The following is a 13653-nucleotide window of genomic DNA, read 5'->3' on the forward strand; positions in this document are numbered from 1 at the left end:
GGGAGGAACGTCCTGGAGCTGTTTAAAACTCCCAACCTTCGAAGGGAATTTCAGTGCCTGCTCACAACCAACTGAATAACGGTGCAGGGTTTGAATCGCTGTCCCGCCTCCCTCCCTGCCTCCTCCCTCCCTGCCCGCTGCCTCCAGCTCCTGCCTGCTCCCTCCTTCCCTGCCTGTTCTCTCCCTCCCTGCCTGCTCCCTCCTTCCCTGCCTGTTCTCTCCCTCCCTGCCTGCTCCTTCCCTGCCTGTTCTCTCCCTCCCTGCCTGCTCCCTCCCTGCCAGCCCCAGCTCCCGCAGCAGCTATGGGGGTGCCGGGGGGGTCCCTGCCCAGGGCAGGGGGCTGCGCAGTGCTCTAGGGGGGGGCTCCGTGCCTGCCCCCCGCCCACCCCATCATGCCCTTGCTGGATTTCTTCTGGGCTTGCTTCCGAAGAGCCAAGGTAGGGAGCCGTCTGCTGAAATGGTGCCCGGCTGGGGACCCGGTGTGGGGAGAAGCTGCCGGGAGGGACCCGGGAAGGGGGGGAGGCAGCTCTCTGGGTGCTGTGGCGGGGCTGGGGGCACCTGGGGTTGGCCTGGGGGCTCGGGTCTTTCCCGGCAGGGCAGCAGGAGCGGGTCTGGCCCCACCGAAAAGGAGCAGCAAGCCTGCAGCCCCCGAGTTTTTAATTTCCTGCATCAGAGGCTGTGGTGGCAGCTGATGGTTCTCATGGGGGTTTCATTCCTCTTCTGCTGCCCTCAGGTTGTGCAGCCCCCTCTCTGGCTGCCCCTGGGCTGTGCTGGATCCAGCGTGCAGCGTGGTGGCAGGTGTGCCGGGTTTGGTCAGCACGGGTTTGGGGAGCTGCAGGCTGGGAAAAGCACTGAATTCCCTTTCCCAACCCGTGCTGTGCCAAGCCAGTGGATCTGAAGTGCATGTGGAATGCACACTGCTCCCCCGGGCTTTCCATCCAATGCCTAAAATAGTTGAGGCTAAAAATGACATTTGTGAAATTCATTAATTATATTAGTGGCTGTCTTGTCCCTGCTGTCTCCAGAGAGCTCAGCAGCTCCTCCTTAACCCTCCTTGTCCCTGTTGCCATTGTGCTCACGGTGACAGGGACCGGTCCCTCATCCCCCTGGATTGCTCCAGAGGCTCCAGCCTGGCCTGAGCTGGGCTCCTGGTGCCTGTGGACCTCAGCAAAGCCCAAAGAACCAGCAGAGCTCTGGCCAGTGGTCGTGGGGAGCTGTGGGGAGCCATGGGATGGCTCCTGCCCTCCCTGTCCCCAGCCCCAGGCTGCAGCTGCTCCTCTGACCATGGCCCCAGCTGCTCCCCACCCCAGCACATTCCCAGCCCCCTCATCCAAGGATTCCTCCCCAGCTGAACACTCTGCTTTCACTAATGAAGCCCATGTTTGGGTCTGCTTCTTGCTTAGAAAACACCTTTGCCAGGGTGCCAACAGAAAGATATGGACTGAGCAGGGGTAAAAGTCCCTCTCAGGTCTGGGGGTAAATTTGTCCTTTGGTTCTGGGGCTCTTCCTCCCTTGGTCACCCCGGGCACCGAGGTGATGTGGCCAGGGGTCTGCTCAGGGGTCTGTGGAGAGGGAAACTCTGGGCAGGGGAGGCTGCAGAAGATGGGTGACCATCTGCAGTGGGCCAGGTGGCTTTTTGGCTCTTCAGGGATGCAAACTCCACGTCCCTTGGCTTTGTCCCCACAGCCCCTTCCCCACCTGGGTGCTGTGCCTGGGGAGCAAGAGCCCCGTCTGCTTTCAGCTTTTCTCTTCCCCCTCCAGCCCCCCCTCTCTTTATTGTTGGTTTTCCATGGTGCCTGCAGACACCATTGTACTCCCTGCTCCCAGCCCCACCAGTGTGACTGAAGCACTGACATCCCCACAGGTACCCGGGGGCATTTTCAGGGACCCCAGCCCCATAGGGTCTGTCCCATTGAGGTGTCCCCAGTGCCAGGTGGGGTGGTTCAGAGCCAGTGGGGTTTGTGCCCTGGGGACAACCTGTCCTGGTGCTCTGTGTGTCCCCAGAGCTGGCACTGCTGGGCCCAGATCCTCTCCTGGAATCCATTAATACAAAAATGAAAAAGATAATTAAATGATTCATGTTATTTTCTTTTTTCTTTTCACAGAGTTTTACGTTGTTAGAAGATAAGAAAGATGCAGGTAAGCTGTGGCAATGTTTTTGGGGCAGGAATGTCCCCACAGTGGGGTGGGCAGAGGTTGCAGAAGAAGAGGGACCATCCCCTGGCTGGGCTCTGGTTTCTCCTGCCAGCACTATGGTTTTCTCCCCAGAGTGGTGCTCAGGGGTGCTGGAGGGGCTGCCAGTGGCCTGGAGGGGCTGCAGGGCTTGGGAGCTCTGGGATGGGGCACAGGCACTGCTTGTTTTAAGGACCCTGCAGGGCTCTGCAGGCAAACTGGTCTGAAATGGTGTTGCTGGGTGTGAAGGAACATCCTGGGGATCTCCCAGCCCTTCCCTGCCTGGGGGGCAATGACCCAGCCTCTTGGTTTTATCCATTTCAGGGTTAGGTGAGCTCTGAGCCCAGGAAAGCTCTGGGCAACAAAAGGTTCCTTGTGAGCAGAGCTGCCGAGGTGATCCTGGGTGGTCTCTCTTGGCCTTTCATGGGAGAGATTAACAGGAATATCAAGAACTTGTTAAAAAGGGTCAAAGAACCTTGTGCAAGGGAAGGGGCAGGGGAGGCTCCTACAGATCATATCCATGGCTGGATCTGGGGAGGGGCAAATGTTTTTTTCTCCTTGGTTAAAGCTGCCTGTAAAATCCAAATCTGTCTTGGTAAAGGCTCAGCATCATTCCCAGCCATCCCAGCCTGGCCACACCTCTGTGTCCCAGCCTGGTGAGCTCCAGATTGCTGGAGGGATGCTCAGCTGGTGTCTTGTTGTGTGGGGCTCTGAGGGCAGGAGCAGCAGGAGCCTTTGCCCACATGAGAGGCTGCATAGTTTTATACTAAAGTCACCTGGGACACAGTGCCTCAGCTGCAGTGGGTCCCAGGGGAGCCTGGCTGAAGCTCTGCTCCCTTCCCTGTGGGTTGGGCTGGATGTGGAGCCAGCCTGTGGAGCAGTCACATCCTCTTTGGGGGTTTCTGTGGGAGAGCTGCCTGTCCCCAGGAGGTGCTCTGAAAACAGGGGTGACTCAAGGAAACCCCCAGAAAGTGGTCTAAGGAGATGTTCCCTTCCCTGATGAGTTTGTCCTCTCTTTGGGGTGGGCACCAAGAGGACCACAGCTCTCCAGACAAGGGTGGGTTGAGTTGGTTCTGTGTTCACCCCAGGAAACTCTTGGAAGGGACTTTCCCTGCCTCCCCCACTGCTCCCCAGAGCATCCCTCATCCCCTGATCCTGACCACCACCAGGATCCCCTCCCAGGGCAGCCCCAGCTCTGGGGCACAGTGCTGGCTGCACAGCTCCATCCTGCTGGAGCAGCCCCAGCCAGGGCCAGGTTTCCATGGATTTCTGAACCCTCTGCTTCCCCTCTGACATTCACTTCCCATGCATTGTTCTGGACAGAGCCGAAAGGAAAGGCTCCTGCACCAGCTGTGTGTGCAGAAACTGCCAGACACCAAATAGCCCTCCGAGTGAATTCCTGCTGGGAGCGGGATCAGAGCTCCCCAAAAGCAGGGCCAGCAGCATGCTCTGCAGGTGTCATCAAGCAGTGGCCTCCTCTGGCTGCTGAGGGACAGGGATGGAGCTCAGAGCTCTTGTGGGTGCAGGCAGGCAGGGATGGCAGTGCAGGAGTGGGCTTCAGCTTCAGGACATGGGGAAATAATAGGGAAAAGAGGCACGAGGGACTCGGCTGAACTTTTGCCCCTTCATGAAATAATAAGGTTGTATTTACCCAGCATCTGGATCTCCAGAAATAACCTGCTAAATTTAGCTGTTGTTGATATGTTGTCACAGCTGAGTTATTTTTCTTCTCTCTTCACACGAAGGTCTCCTCTGCCCTGGGTCTGTTGCTTTGTAGCTCAGCCCCTCACTCAGTGCCCTGGGTCTGTGGGGAGAAGGTGAGGACTGGGACCTCCTGGAGGAGACTTGAAGGTGTTGGTTTGGAGGCTGAAGGTGTTGGTTTGGAGGCTGAAGGTTTTGGTTTGGAGGTTGAAGGCATAGGGTGGGATGCTGGGACCCATTTCTGGGGTCTTCTGAAGCTTCCTGAGAAATTGCTTCCTGACACGTGGTGGAAAATGTGGTCATGGGGCTGGATGCTGCTCGGAGAGGTAGTGAGTTGGAAAGCTGAACTGGATGTGATTATCAGTGGCTTTGGTGTGAGATGTGATGAAAGGCAGTCTGCTCCTTCCTCTTCCCTGTGGGGTCACTCTTGGGCTGGGCTGGTGAATCTTCCTGGAACCCCCACCCAAAGCAACGTCGGGTCCCTCCTGGAGCCCCTCTGGGGTGCCCTGGGAGCAGCAGCACCCAGCCCAGGCTCTCCTGGTGAGTTTTCATAAAGAGAGAGGGCTGCTTCTCAAATATCCCCATTTCCTTCTCTTACAGCCTCCAGCCTGGGCACTCTCCTACCACTGCCTAATAGCTAATGTGATTAGTGCTAAATAGCCAAAAAGAGTAAGTGAGAAGATACTTCCTAAACAAGAGTTTATACACCCAAAGTCCCCCTGCCAGGGCAGCTCCAGCAGTTTATGCTCTTCCTCATCAGATGTCTTCTGGGGAGCTGGGCTCAGCATCTCTTAGGGCACGGGATGCAATCTCCAGCATTTCCTTTCCAGCCTCCTCCGTGGACCCTTGAGGTTATTTCTGAGCTGCTGAGCTCTTTGATACGTGTTTCTGCAGATTGCATTGATTTCCCTGAGGAGCTGGGCTGGGGAGCAGAGCTGGGGTCACCAGCCCTGACGTTTCCTGCCTGCTCCCCGAGGGTCGGTGCTGGGGCTGTGTGCAGGTTGGGGATTTCTGCACTCTCCCCAGTAGAAATCCCTTCTTTGCTGTGCTGGGCAAACTCCTTTCTTTGCTGTGCTGGGCACTGTCCATCCCATGGGCACCTCCCAAACACCCCATGCCCTCTGGGGGAGCTGCCTGCACCGAGCCCTGTGTGCAATTACACCCTTGGTTAATTAACAGGAACCACCACGGCAGTGATAGGGATGTACCAGGGGCTCCTGTGAGTCCGGAGCCGTGGGATGGTTTGGGCTGGTTGTTCCCCTGTCACCTTTCTGCTCTCTCAGCACCGGGGCTGGGAGGCTGCTGAGCGCCCGTGTAGGAGCCAAAAACGTGAAATGAGAAAAAATCCTGTAACAAAAATCAAACCCGACTTGGCCAGGCTTCGGTTTTTCCAATAAATGATTGTGGGGAAAGTATTTGTCAGAGGCAAGAGGGCCCCTCCAGCCCAGGGAACGAGGCCATTCCTTCTCCTGCCTGTAAAGCTGCAACCCAGCGGCTGCTGCACTGACCCCCAGCCCAGCACCCTCCTTCTGGGGCTTTAATTGCAGGGTCTGGAAGTTTTTCTGTTTCCTGTAGCTAACGAAATGCAGATTCCCCCTGCAGAACAGCAGGATCCTATCACAAACCGGGTGATTTTCTTTGAAGGTCAGAAAGGAAGAGCCGTGGGTGGAGAGAGGTTTTTTTTTTTTTTCCTGGCATGGCCTGGATTGCCGGGTGCTGGGGAAGTGCAGGGAATGAGCTGGGAAAAGGCCCCTCTGGCTGCCTGGTGCCAGGGATGTCGCCAAATTTTTCCCGTGGCAGCAAGGAATGATTGAGACTGACTGGAAAGAAATTACAGGCAAGAAAGTATGTTTGGATCTGCCTCTGTGGGGCAGTTTGCATGAGACCAAAAGGATCCAGAGGGAAGCATTGAGTGTGGCTACTTCCCTGAAATTATAATGAGAAAACGCTGAGAACTGGCAGCAAGGTCTGGCTGTACAATGGTGTTTCTTTGGTACGAGGTTTGGCAAGTTAGCTGCATTAAAAAGGCAAAGAAAGGTGATGGTTCTGTGCCTGAAATAACCTGCCTGTGCTGCTGGAGAGAGCTTGGCTGGAGGTGGAGGTGGGACGTGGCCTCTCTGGGTGCTCTGTAGCAGTGGGGGGGTTTTCTTTGCAAAGCTGAGAGGTCAGATGGGAAAAAAAAAGAAAGGTGTGAGGTGTTGGCAGGCCAAGCCTGCTCATGTTACTGCCATCCCCTCTTAACAAAGAGACTCTGAATCCTGCCCCAAAGCATCAGCAGCCCTGTGAGCCCCCCCAGAGCAGCATCACTCCAGAGCTGTGGTGCAGGGGATGCAGGGGGGATGTGGGACACCTTGGTTCCTGGGGTGGCAGGAGGGAGAAGTTGTGCCTGGTGATGTCACTGAGGAAAAGGACACTGCTGGTGAGGTTTGGTGTGTTTATGGTGGCTCGTAAGGATGTTTGTGCAAGGCAGAGCCCTGAGCTTTGTTACTGCAGTGTTGTGAGGACTGACCCAGCTGTTTGCCAGCCCCACACCAGCACAATGTGTCTGTGTGGTCAGGGTGAGACAGAGACAGTGCTTGTCTCAGGCCTTTTGTTAAGACTGTTCAAATGCTTAAGGAATTTTTCTTCATTTGGAACTCCAGTGCAGAAACTGGCTTGATGTGGCTTTTAGACGTGACTGTGATAGCAGTGTGGGGACAACAATCCTGGAGCCATTTACTTTGGGTTGTGTGAGAGAGGAACTGAGTTTCTCAGTCAGCCCTGATGCTCAGTGAAAAATTGTATCTTGTACCTGCCCCAAGACCCCTGTTGGAGAGTTGTTCCTCCTGCTGTCAAACAGTCCCTCTGGGGATGGCCCAAAACCTGCCAGGTAGGCACAGGTTGCTCCTCAGGGGTGGGGAGGTCAGCTCAGTTTGCTGTAGTCAAGGGGAAAATGGATTTTTCCAGGGAGATGCCACTGCTGGTCACACTGCCCACCTTGGTGCCAGCAGGCTGGGGTGGGTTGTAGCCAGGGGCTGTGGACAGAGGGTGCAGGAGGTTGTTTTGGGGTGATCCATACAAGAGCTGGGAGCACAACTGCAAATCCTCTCTGAGGGTCTCCTGGAGGATCCATAGTTGCTCCCAGGCCAGTCTGAATCCCTGAGATTAATCAGCATCTTGTCTCATTTCACATACCTTGGTAAACTCTGGTTCCTGAGGCTGGACTGGAATGGAAAACCACTTTGTTAGACTTGCAAACCACCACCCTTATCTCTGGCACCACAGACTCTTCTGGTTTGTAGCCCTGCAGCACACAGCATCCCCTGTGACCCCACGTGAAGCTGTCCCCTCTGCTCCCCTCTCTGCCTGCAGTGGCAAAGCCCACGTGGGGACTGCAGGGCCCTGGCTCCTCTCCATCCCCTCGGTGGGGTTGGTTGTGTGGAGGGAGCAGCAGGAACCCCCTCGGAGTGACAGGAGGAGGCTCTGGCGTGGGTGGGTGAAGCAGACACAGTTGGGGTCATTGAGCTGGCGGCTGCTTCTCATTGCTCACCAACGTGTTTACCAAAAAGCTGGAGGCTTTTTGCTCTGGTTCAGCACTGGCCACATAATCTGGATTCCTCAGATGAATTCCTGCTGTTTCTCTGAGATCTGTGGCTGCTGCTTTAATTGCCCCGAGCTCTGGGCCAGACACAGGACCCTTGTTGCACAAAATCAGCTCCCATGAATGATGCTGTTGTGTGTATAGCTCTGAGTTTCTCTTTTCCTCCCTCTTGCCCTCCTCCCTTGGAAGCCAGGGAATTCAGTGCTGCTGAAATCCCACTGCCTGTGCTCGTGCAGCTGGTGACACGGCTCCATCTGACATTTCTTGTGCGCCAGTTAACTTCTTTCCCCTGGTTTTCCTCTCATAAACAAGGATATTGAAGCCATCCTCCTCCTCTTGGCCAGAGCCACTTGCTCACTTCATGCTGGTGCTGACCCTGTGCCAAGACTGGTGCTGGAGCATCCCTGTGGCCCCAGGACCCATCCTGCCAGTGGCTCTGGGATGTTCCTCCATGGTGTCCCGTGGCTGAGCGTGACCTCCTGGCAGGAGGGACGTGTTGGGGTGAGCTGGTGGAGGGGACAAAGGCACTTTCTGGGTTAATGCGCTGTGGGGAGGTCCACATAAAATGTTTTGGGTTTCTCCTGTTGTCCATCTGCGGCAGTGGAAAGTTATGAAACATGAATAATACTTGGATGAGCAAAGCAAGAGTCCCCTGAGCATGGGTTGGTGAATAACGTCCCCCAGGACACCCACTCCTGGCCTGGCCCCTTCTGTGGTCAGTTTGTATTTATACACCTGAAAGAAAAAGTGAACTGGTTTGGGTTTTTTTATTCTCCTGTTTATTGTGGTTGTTGGATACAGAGAAGCAGACAATGGGCAGCTGGGGGTGTGTTCCCTGTGGGTGTGTGGGTTCTCCTGCCGTGGTGTGTGGCCGGGTGGAGCAGAGAGGCTTTTTCCATTCTCATAGACTTGTGTTATCATATTTTTTCCTTCTTTAATTCCTTGTCTTTTTTTTTTTTATTATTAATTTTTTTTCTTTTTTACTTTTCCAGGTGTTTTTTCGTGGGGGGTATTGGTGTAGGTGTTGGTGTCGTTGCGTACCGGGGCCAGCAGGGAGCGCCCTTCCCCGCAGCCGGGGGGCTCAGGGACCGGGGGGGCTCAGAGAGTGGGTGCGGAGCCTTTGGGTGCTGCCTCCGGGACTGCTGGTAACCAGTGAGCACCTCCAGGGACCTGGCCAAGGTTACCCTCGGAGCTGTTACTGGAGCTTTCCCGTGCTTATGTCTGGGTGTCCCCAGCAGCCGGATGGCCCCCACCCTCGCTGCTGGGAGGAGGAGGCAGCTCCCCAGCCCGTTCACCCTTCCTGACATTTTTTCCTAGTATTCAGCCAGCCCAAAAAGGGCCTTTGTTGGATTATTTTCCCCCCTGTATTCCTTCCCAGCGGTGCCCTTTAGGCCACCCTGAACAGCCCCTCTCCCCCGGCTGCCAGGGGCTGTGTCCCCCGGGATGTGCTCCAGCTCCCCGGAGCGGGCAGCGTTCTCCGGGCTGTGTCCCCCTCGCCCCTCAGCTCCCGGGCAGGCTGTGCCCGTGGCTGGCAGAGCACACGTGTGTGCACACAGGGTGCCTTGTGCAGCCGCTCTGCCATTCCTCGGCTCTACGCTGGCAACTATTAATATCTCCGGGCATGAATGCTGCTCATTCACGGGGCAGCGAGGGGGGGTCTGTGGTCTGCGCCGCTTCTGCTCCTCCCAGCACCCGCCCCAGCAGCGTGGCCTCCCCGGTCCTGCCCGCGGGGTCCGCGTGGGCCCGGACACCCTGGTCCTACCCTCTTGGCTCCTGTTTATAGCTCGGCGTCTCCGGGAGATTTCCTGCCCCTGCCCCCACGCCCTCCCCGTTCCCGTTTTGCGTGAGGAAATGAGTGGAAAATGCCTGAAATCCTCCCCCGAGCTCAGCGGTTTTGCTGTCACTGTGCTGCTGCTGCCTGACCCACCGCGGGGCCAGACCAGAAGTGGTGTGAGCTCTGCCCTCGCAGGCCATGCTCCCTGAGCTGGGAATGCTGCCACCTCCTTCTGCCTCCGTCCTTTCCCTGAGGATGTGGCCAGAGGGAAATACCCACCCTGGCCATCCCCCGGAGTGCTGGCTCGGTGGCTGCCACCCCCAAGCTCTGATGCACCCATCATCTTTTTCCAGAGCTTTCCCCCCCTCCACCCTTCCTGCCACCCTCCTGGGGAGCAGGGCTTTGTGGATGTTCGTACTTCTGGGGATAAGGGTTGGGATGGGTTCCTGGTATCCCGACCCCCCTCTCTATCCCCTGCGGCTCTGTAGTAGGGAGCTTGCAGCTCCCATCCCTCCTGGTTGTAGGGACCTCCCACTGATCTCCCCCAGGACGGATCCTGAGCAGCGGGGTGGCACCAGCTGCTTGTCCTCCAGCAGCAGGAGCCCTGGGCCCCCTGCCCACATCCTGGGCCCTGCCTGGCGGGAGGATGCCTCGCACAAAGCTGCATGGAGACTTTCAAGTCAACAACAGCTTCATTGAGATGCTCGTGGCCCGGAGCCCCTTCCCTCGGGAGGCCGAGGCTGCGGCAGGAGCAGAGGCAGCGGGGACTTGGTGGGAGGAGGGTCAGGAGCTCGGGGCTGGAAAGGAAGGAAGGAGATGTGCATCAAAAACCTCTCAGGCTGTGAAAACAATAGAAAAAACTCTGTTTTTCCCCTCTGATCCTCCCATATTAGAGTGCTTGGGCAACCCTGCAATTCCCACCATTAATTCCAAGAGAAAATCGGGTTTGTGGCATCCCTACCATAGACCTGGTCTCTCCAGCTTCTCTGGCCATACCAAACCACATCACTGCCTGTCTCTGCTTGCATTGTGCCTCTTGCCCACTGTCCCATTGTCTCTGTCTCACTCTCTGCTTCCTCTTTCCATCTTCCACCCCCCAGCCGGTGCTTCCTGACCTCACAGAATCATTCTGCTTGGGGAAGACCTTTGAGATGATCAAGTCCAACCATTAACCTAACCTCCAGCCCCTTTGCCTTCCATTTCTTACTAACAAGTTCCTACCTCAGGTCCACCTTAAACACTGTCTTTATCTCTTAGTCCCCCTGTGCCAGACCGTATTCCCCATTTTTTATTTCACCCTCTCATGAACAGCTTGTGGCTGCTCCCATCTGACCGACAAAGCTCTGGGATCCAGAAGTCAGCTTGTGAGATGTGTGTGTGCCATGGGGAGGATCTTCCTCGCCCTGTGCTGTCGGAGGTGTAACTGCTGAGCAAGAGGACCCCCTGCAGCCTGAGGGGTATTTCTAGGGAACAAATCCCAGAGGAGCAGCCTCTCTGCACCTCTCGGTGCTGTGTCACACCCCAGCTTCTGCCACCCGCTTGGTTTGATGGGCGGGGGGGGGGGGGGGGAGGGAGGGGGCAGCGAGAGACCTGCCCAAGCACTGTCCTGGGGTTCATCTTTTGGGGGCAACATCCCGGGGGACCCTTACAGGCGCTCAGCCCCGTGGGGAGGCTGTTGGGTGTCCCTGTGCTGGGACTCCCCGCAGAACGGAGAGCCCCGTTCTGAGCGGGGAGGGAGGGAGATGGGGCTGAACAGAGGGGGTAGCCGGGGCCGTGCTGGGCTTCACACGTGTGGATTTTTCCTCTCTTTGGCTTCTCTGTCCGTGCATGGTGCAGCCTCGGGACCTCCAACCTGGTAGCCCGGAGCTGGGGCCCTGTGGTTCCGTTCCTCCTGGTGCCGGATCGCTGGTGGGTGCTGCGGGGCGGAGCGCGGGCTCTGCGGGGGCCGGGGCAGCGGTGCCGAAATCGAGGGGGGGGGGAGGCGGTCCCGGGGCGGTCCCGGGCGGTGCCGGCAGCGGCGGGCGGAGCCGTCGGGGCCCCGGGGCAGCCCCGCACCTGCCGCGCTCACACCGACAACAGCCGGAGCCGCGGCTGGCACCAGCCCCAGCCCCAGCCCGCCCGCGGGGCCAGGGGTCCCGCACCGCCCCCCCCTTCCGTCCCCCTCCTCCTCCTCTGCTCGCCGGGACGCGGCCGATCCCCCAGGACGAGGGGCAGCCCAGCCTGAAGGTAAAGCAGGGACCTGCGGCTCCCCCGGCGCCTGCGGTGGGGTCTGGGGGCGGGGGGTCTGCGGGAGAAGAAGGGCTGGAATTTGGAAGTCTCTCAGCCTGTGGCTCTGGATGGAGGATGCTGCTCCGGCCAGGATCTGCTTCCCGCAGCAGCAGGGTGCTCTCCGTGGGGCTGCTGGGTCGCCCGTGTGTGTGGGCAGACGTGGCGTGGGGTGAGGTGGCTGTTGCTGTAGCTGAGGAGGAGAAGCTGGGAGCAGTTTTCCTGGCGTGCTGGAGCTTTTACTGGATCCCCGTCATTCCCGGGCTGAGTCACAGCAACGCGTGGGCCCGGAGGCCTCTGCTGCCATCCCAGCTGGGCTTGGCAGCCCCGCTCCCTCTGTGGCTGGCAGAGTCGTGGCTGAGCCAGCCGAGGGATGCGGGTGGGCTGGCAGCAGGGTTTGGGCTGCCCAGATTTTCTCAGGGCTTCTCTTCACCCCTCCTCTAGCTGGAATTACGGGCGATTAAACCGGTGGCTGGAAATGCACAGATTTGCCATCTGATCCAGAGAGCCAGTGAGTTCATGGAAAAACTGTGTTGACGTCAGGAGGCTGCAGATCTGGCCCCTGTGCTGTAGCCAGGGGGAGGTTGGACTCTGCGGTCTGGCGTTGGGCACCATGGGCACGTGTTTCCAGCCACCATCCCTTCTGGAGACCTTTGTCTTTGGTAGGAATGGGTTTTCTGTGCCTGCGTAGTTTGTCACGTTGGGAACGGGCAGTAATCTGTCAGAGCGTGCTGCCAAGGTGAGAGGCTGTTTGTTCAGGGGCTGTTTGATCGTGGCTGACTTAAACACCAGCTCTTTGTGTGTTTGGTTTTGTGGTTTGCGTTTTGGAATGGCTCCGTGGTGCAGAGGGCAGAGGAGCTGCCTCTTGTAAGACCCTTGCACAGTCCCGGGATGTCAGAGCAGATATTGTGATGTTATTGGCAGAGTCCTGCATTCTTTTCCATGTGCATACTTGAATTCTTATCAATGAATGTGGTTTTTTTTTTTTTTTTTTTTTTTTTTTTTTTTTTTTTCTGCTTACATTTAACTGTGAGAGATGGCAGTGGTGCTGGCCCAGGCATCACGGCCCCTGGCTGCTCCCTGCATGCCAGCTCTGCCCCTTGCAGGGGGCACAGCTCAGCTCAGACCCCCTCAGCCACTCTCTGTTCTCCTGGGGGAAAAAATTAGCTGCCACCCTTATGCTGAAAGGTCGCCAGTGATTTTCTTGTGTGACCAAACAACGAGTCCCTGTGGGGAGGAAGGTGTCAAAGCTGGCTCCTGAGGGGGTGCTCACATTCCCTCCATGTGGTTGTGCTTCCTCTGGGAAATACTTTTCCAATAAAAGCCTCTCTGAATAAATGCACTCGTGCTTCTGTTCAGCATTCCCTGCCTGCACTGCCTCGAATGTCCAAACCTGAGTGTACGCACGGGACAGGCTGCCAGCACTTCAGTTTCGTAAGAGAACAAAATCTGGTTGTGCCTAAGGGCACCGTAGTACTTCCCCTTGGTTTTTATACTAATTTCAAAAAGATTTGAAGGTTCTCAAAGTCAACTGAAGTAACAGAGGGGAAAGAAAGGTTGCCCTTTCCCCGAGGGCATTGCAGAGGTTGCTGCGTGACTTTGTAGGGGAGGAAGAAGCCAAGGAGCCAGCCCCGAGGGTGCTGTGGATGGTGCAGGGGACAGTTCCTGGGGAACAGGCCTAGAACAGGGTTTCCTTCCTCACAGTGGCCATTCCTTGAAACGTCCCACGCAGTCTGCCCGTCGGCAGGCTTGCCTTTGCACTTTGCCTGCTTTCGGAAGGGCTTCGGTGTACGTGGGGATTTTTAATCCTCCGAAGATGAGGCTGTGGAGGCAGGAGATGCCTCCGGTGCCGTCCCAGCTGCGTGGGGGGCTGCGGGACCCCTGCCCGCTCCTGGGCTGTTCCAGGCAGTGTGAAGGAATTGTTGGGTTGGATTTGTCGGGGCTGGGAAGCTGCGGGAGCTCGGTGCGGGTGTCAGGGGCAGAGCCGTGTCCTCAGCCTTTGTGCCCGCTCCCGTGCTCCGGGCAGGACCGGCGGCAGCGGCCGCATTCCAGCAGGGCCGGGGGTCTCCCGCCCGGTTAATGATTGAGCCACAATAACCCTCCTTGTGCGAGCCTGTCTGAAAGTCACCTCCGGATAATTATATTAACTTTTCCATGCTGC

General features: G+C 57.2%; 1 protein-coding gene across 6 annotated transcripts in view; it reads left to right on the plus strand.

Moving 5' to 3' along the window:
* The first annotated feature begins 212 nt into the window (after nucleotides 1-212).
* STARD8 (StAR related lipid transfer domain containing 8) overlaps nucleotides 213-13653 on the plus strand; it is a 36880-nt gene continuing 23439 nt past the window's right edge. For 2 of the 6 annotated variants that reach the window (XM_071758094.1, XM_071758096.1), the window contains exons 1-2: nucleotides 213-437; nucleotides 2106-2139. In XM_071758094.1, the coding sequence (XP_071614195.1) occupies nucleotides 393-437; nucleotides 2106-2139 (79 nt within the window). In that variant the 5' untranslated portion in view covers nucleotides 213-392. Of the gene's footprint in view, nucleotides 438-2105; nucleotides 2140-11259; nucleotides 11454-12015; nucleotides 12232-13653 lie in introns of those variants that run through there. The other 4 variants (XM_071758100.1, XM_071758101.1, XM_071758098.1 and 1 more) reach the window with 2 other exon arrangements.

Source organism: Heliangelus exortis, chromosome 14 (genome assembly GCF_036169615.1).
Source record: "Heliangelus exortis chromosome 14, bHelExo1.hap1, whole genome shotgun sequence".
Lineage (NCBI taxonomy): Eukaryota > Metazoa > Chordata > Aves > Apodiformes > Trochilidae > Heliangelus > Heliangelus exortis.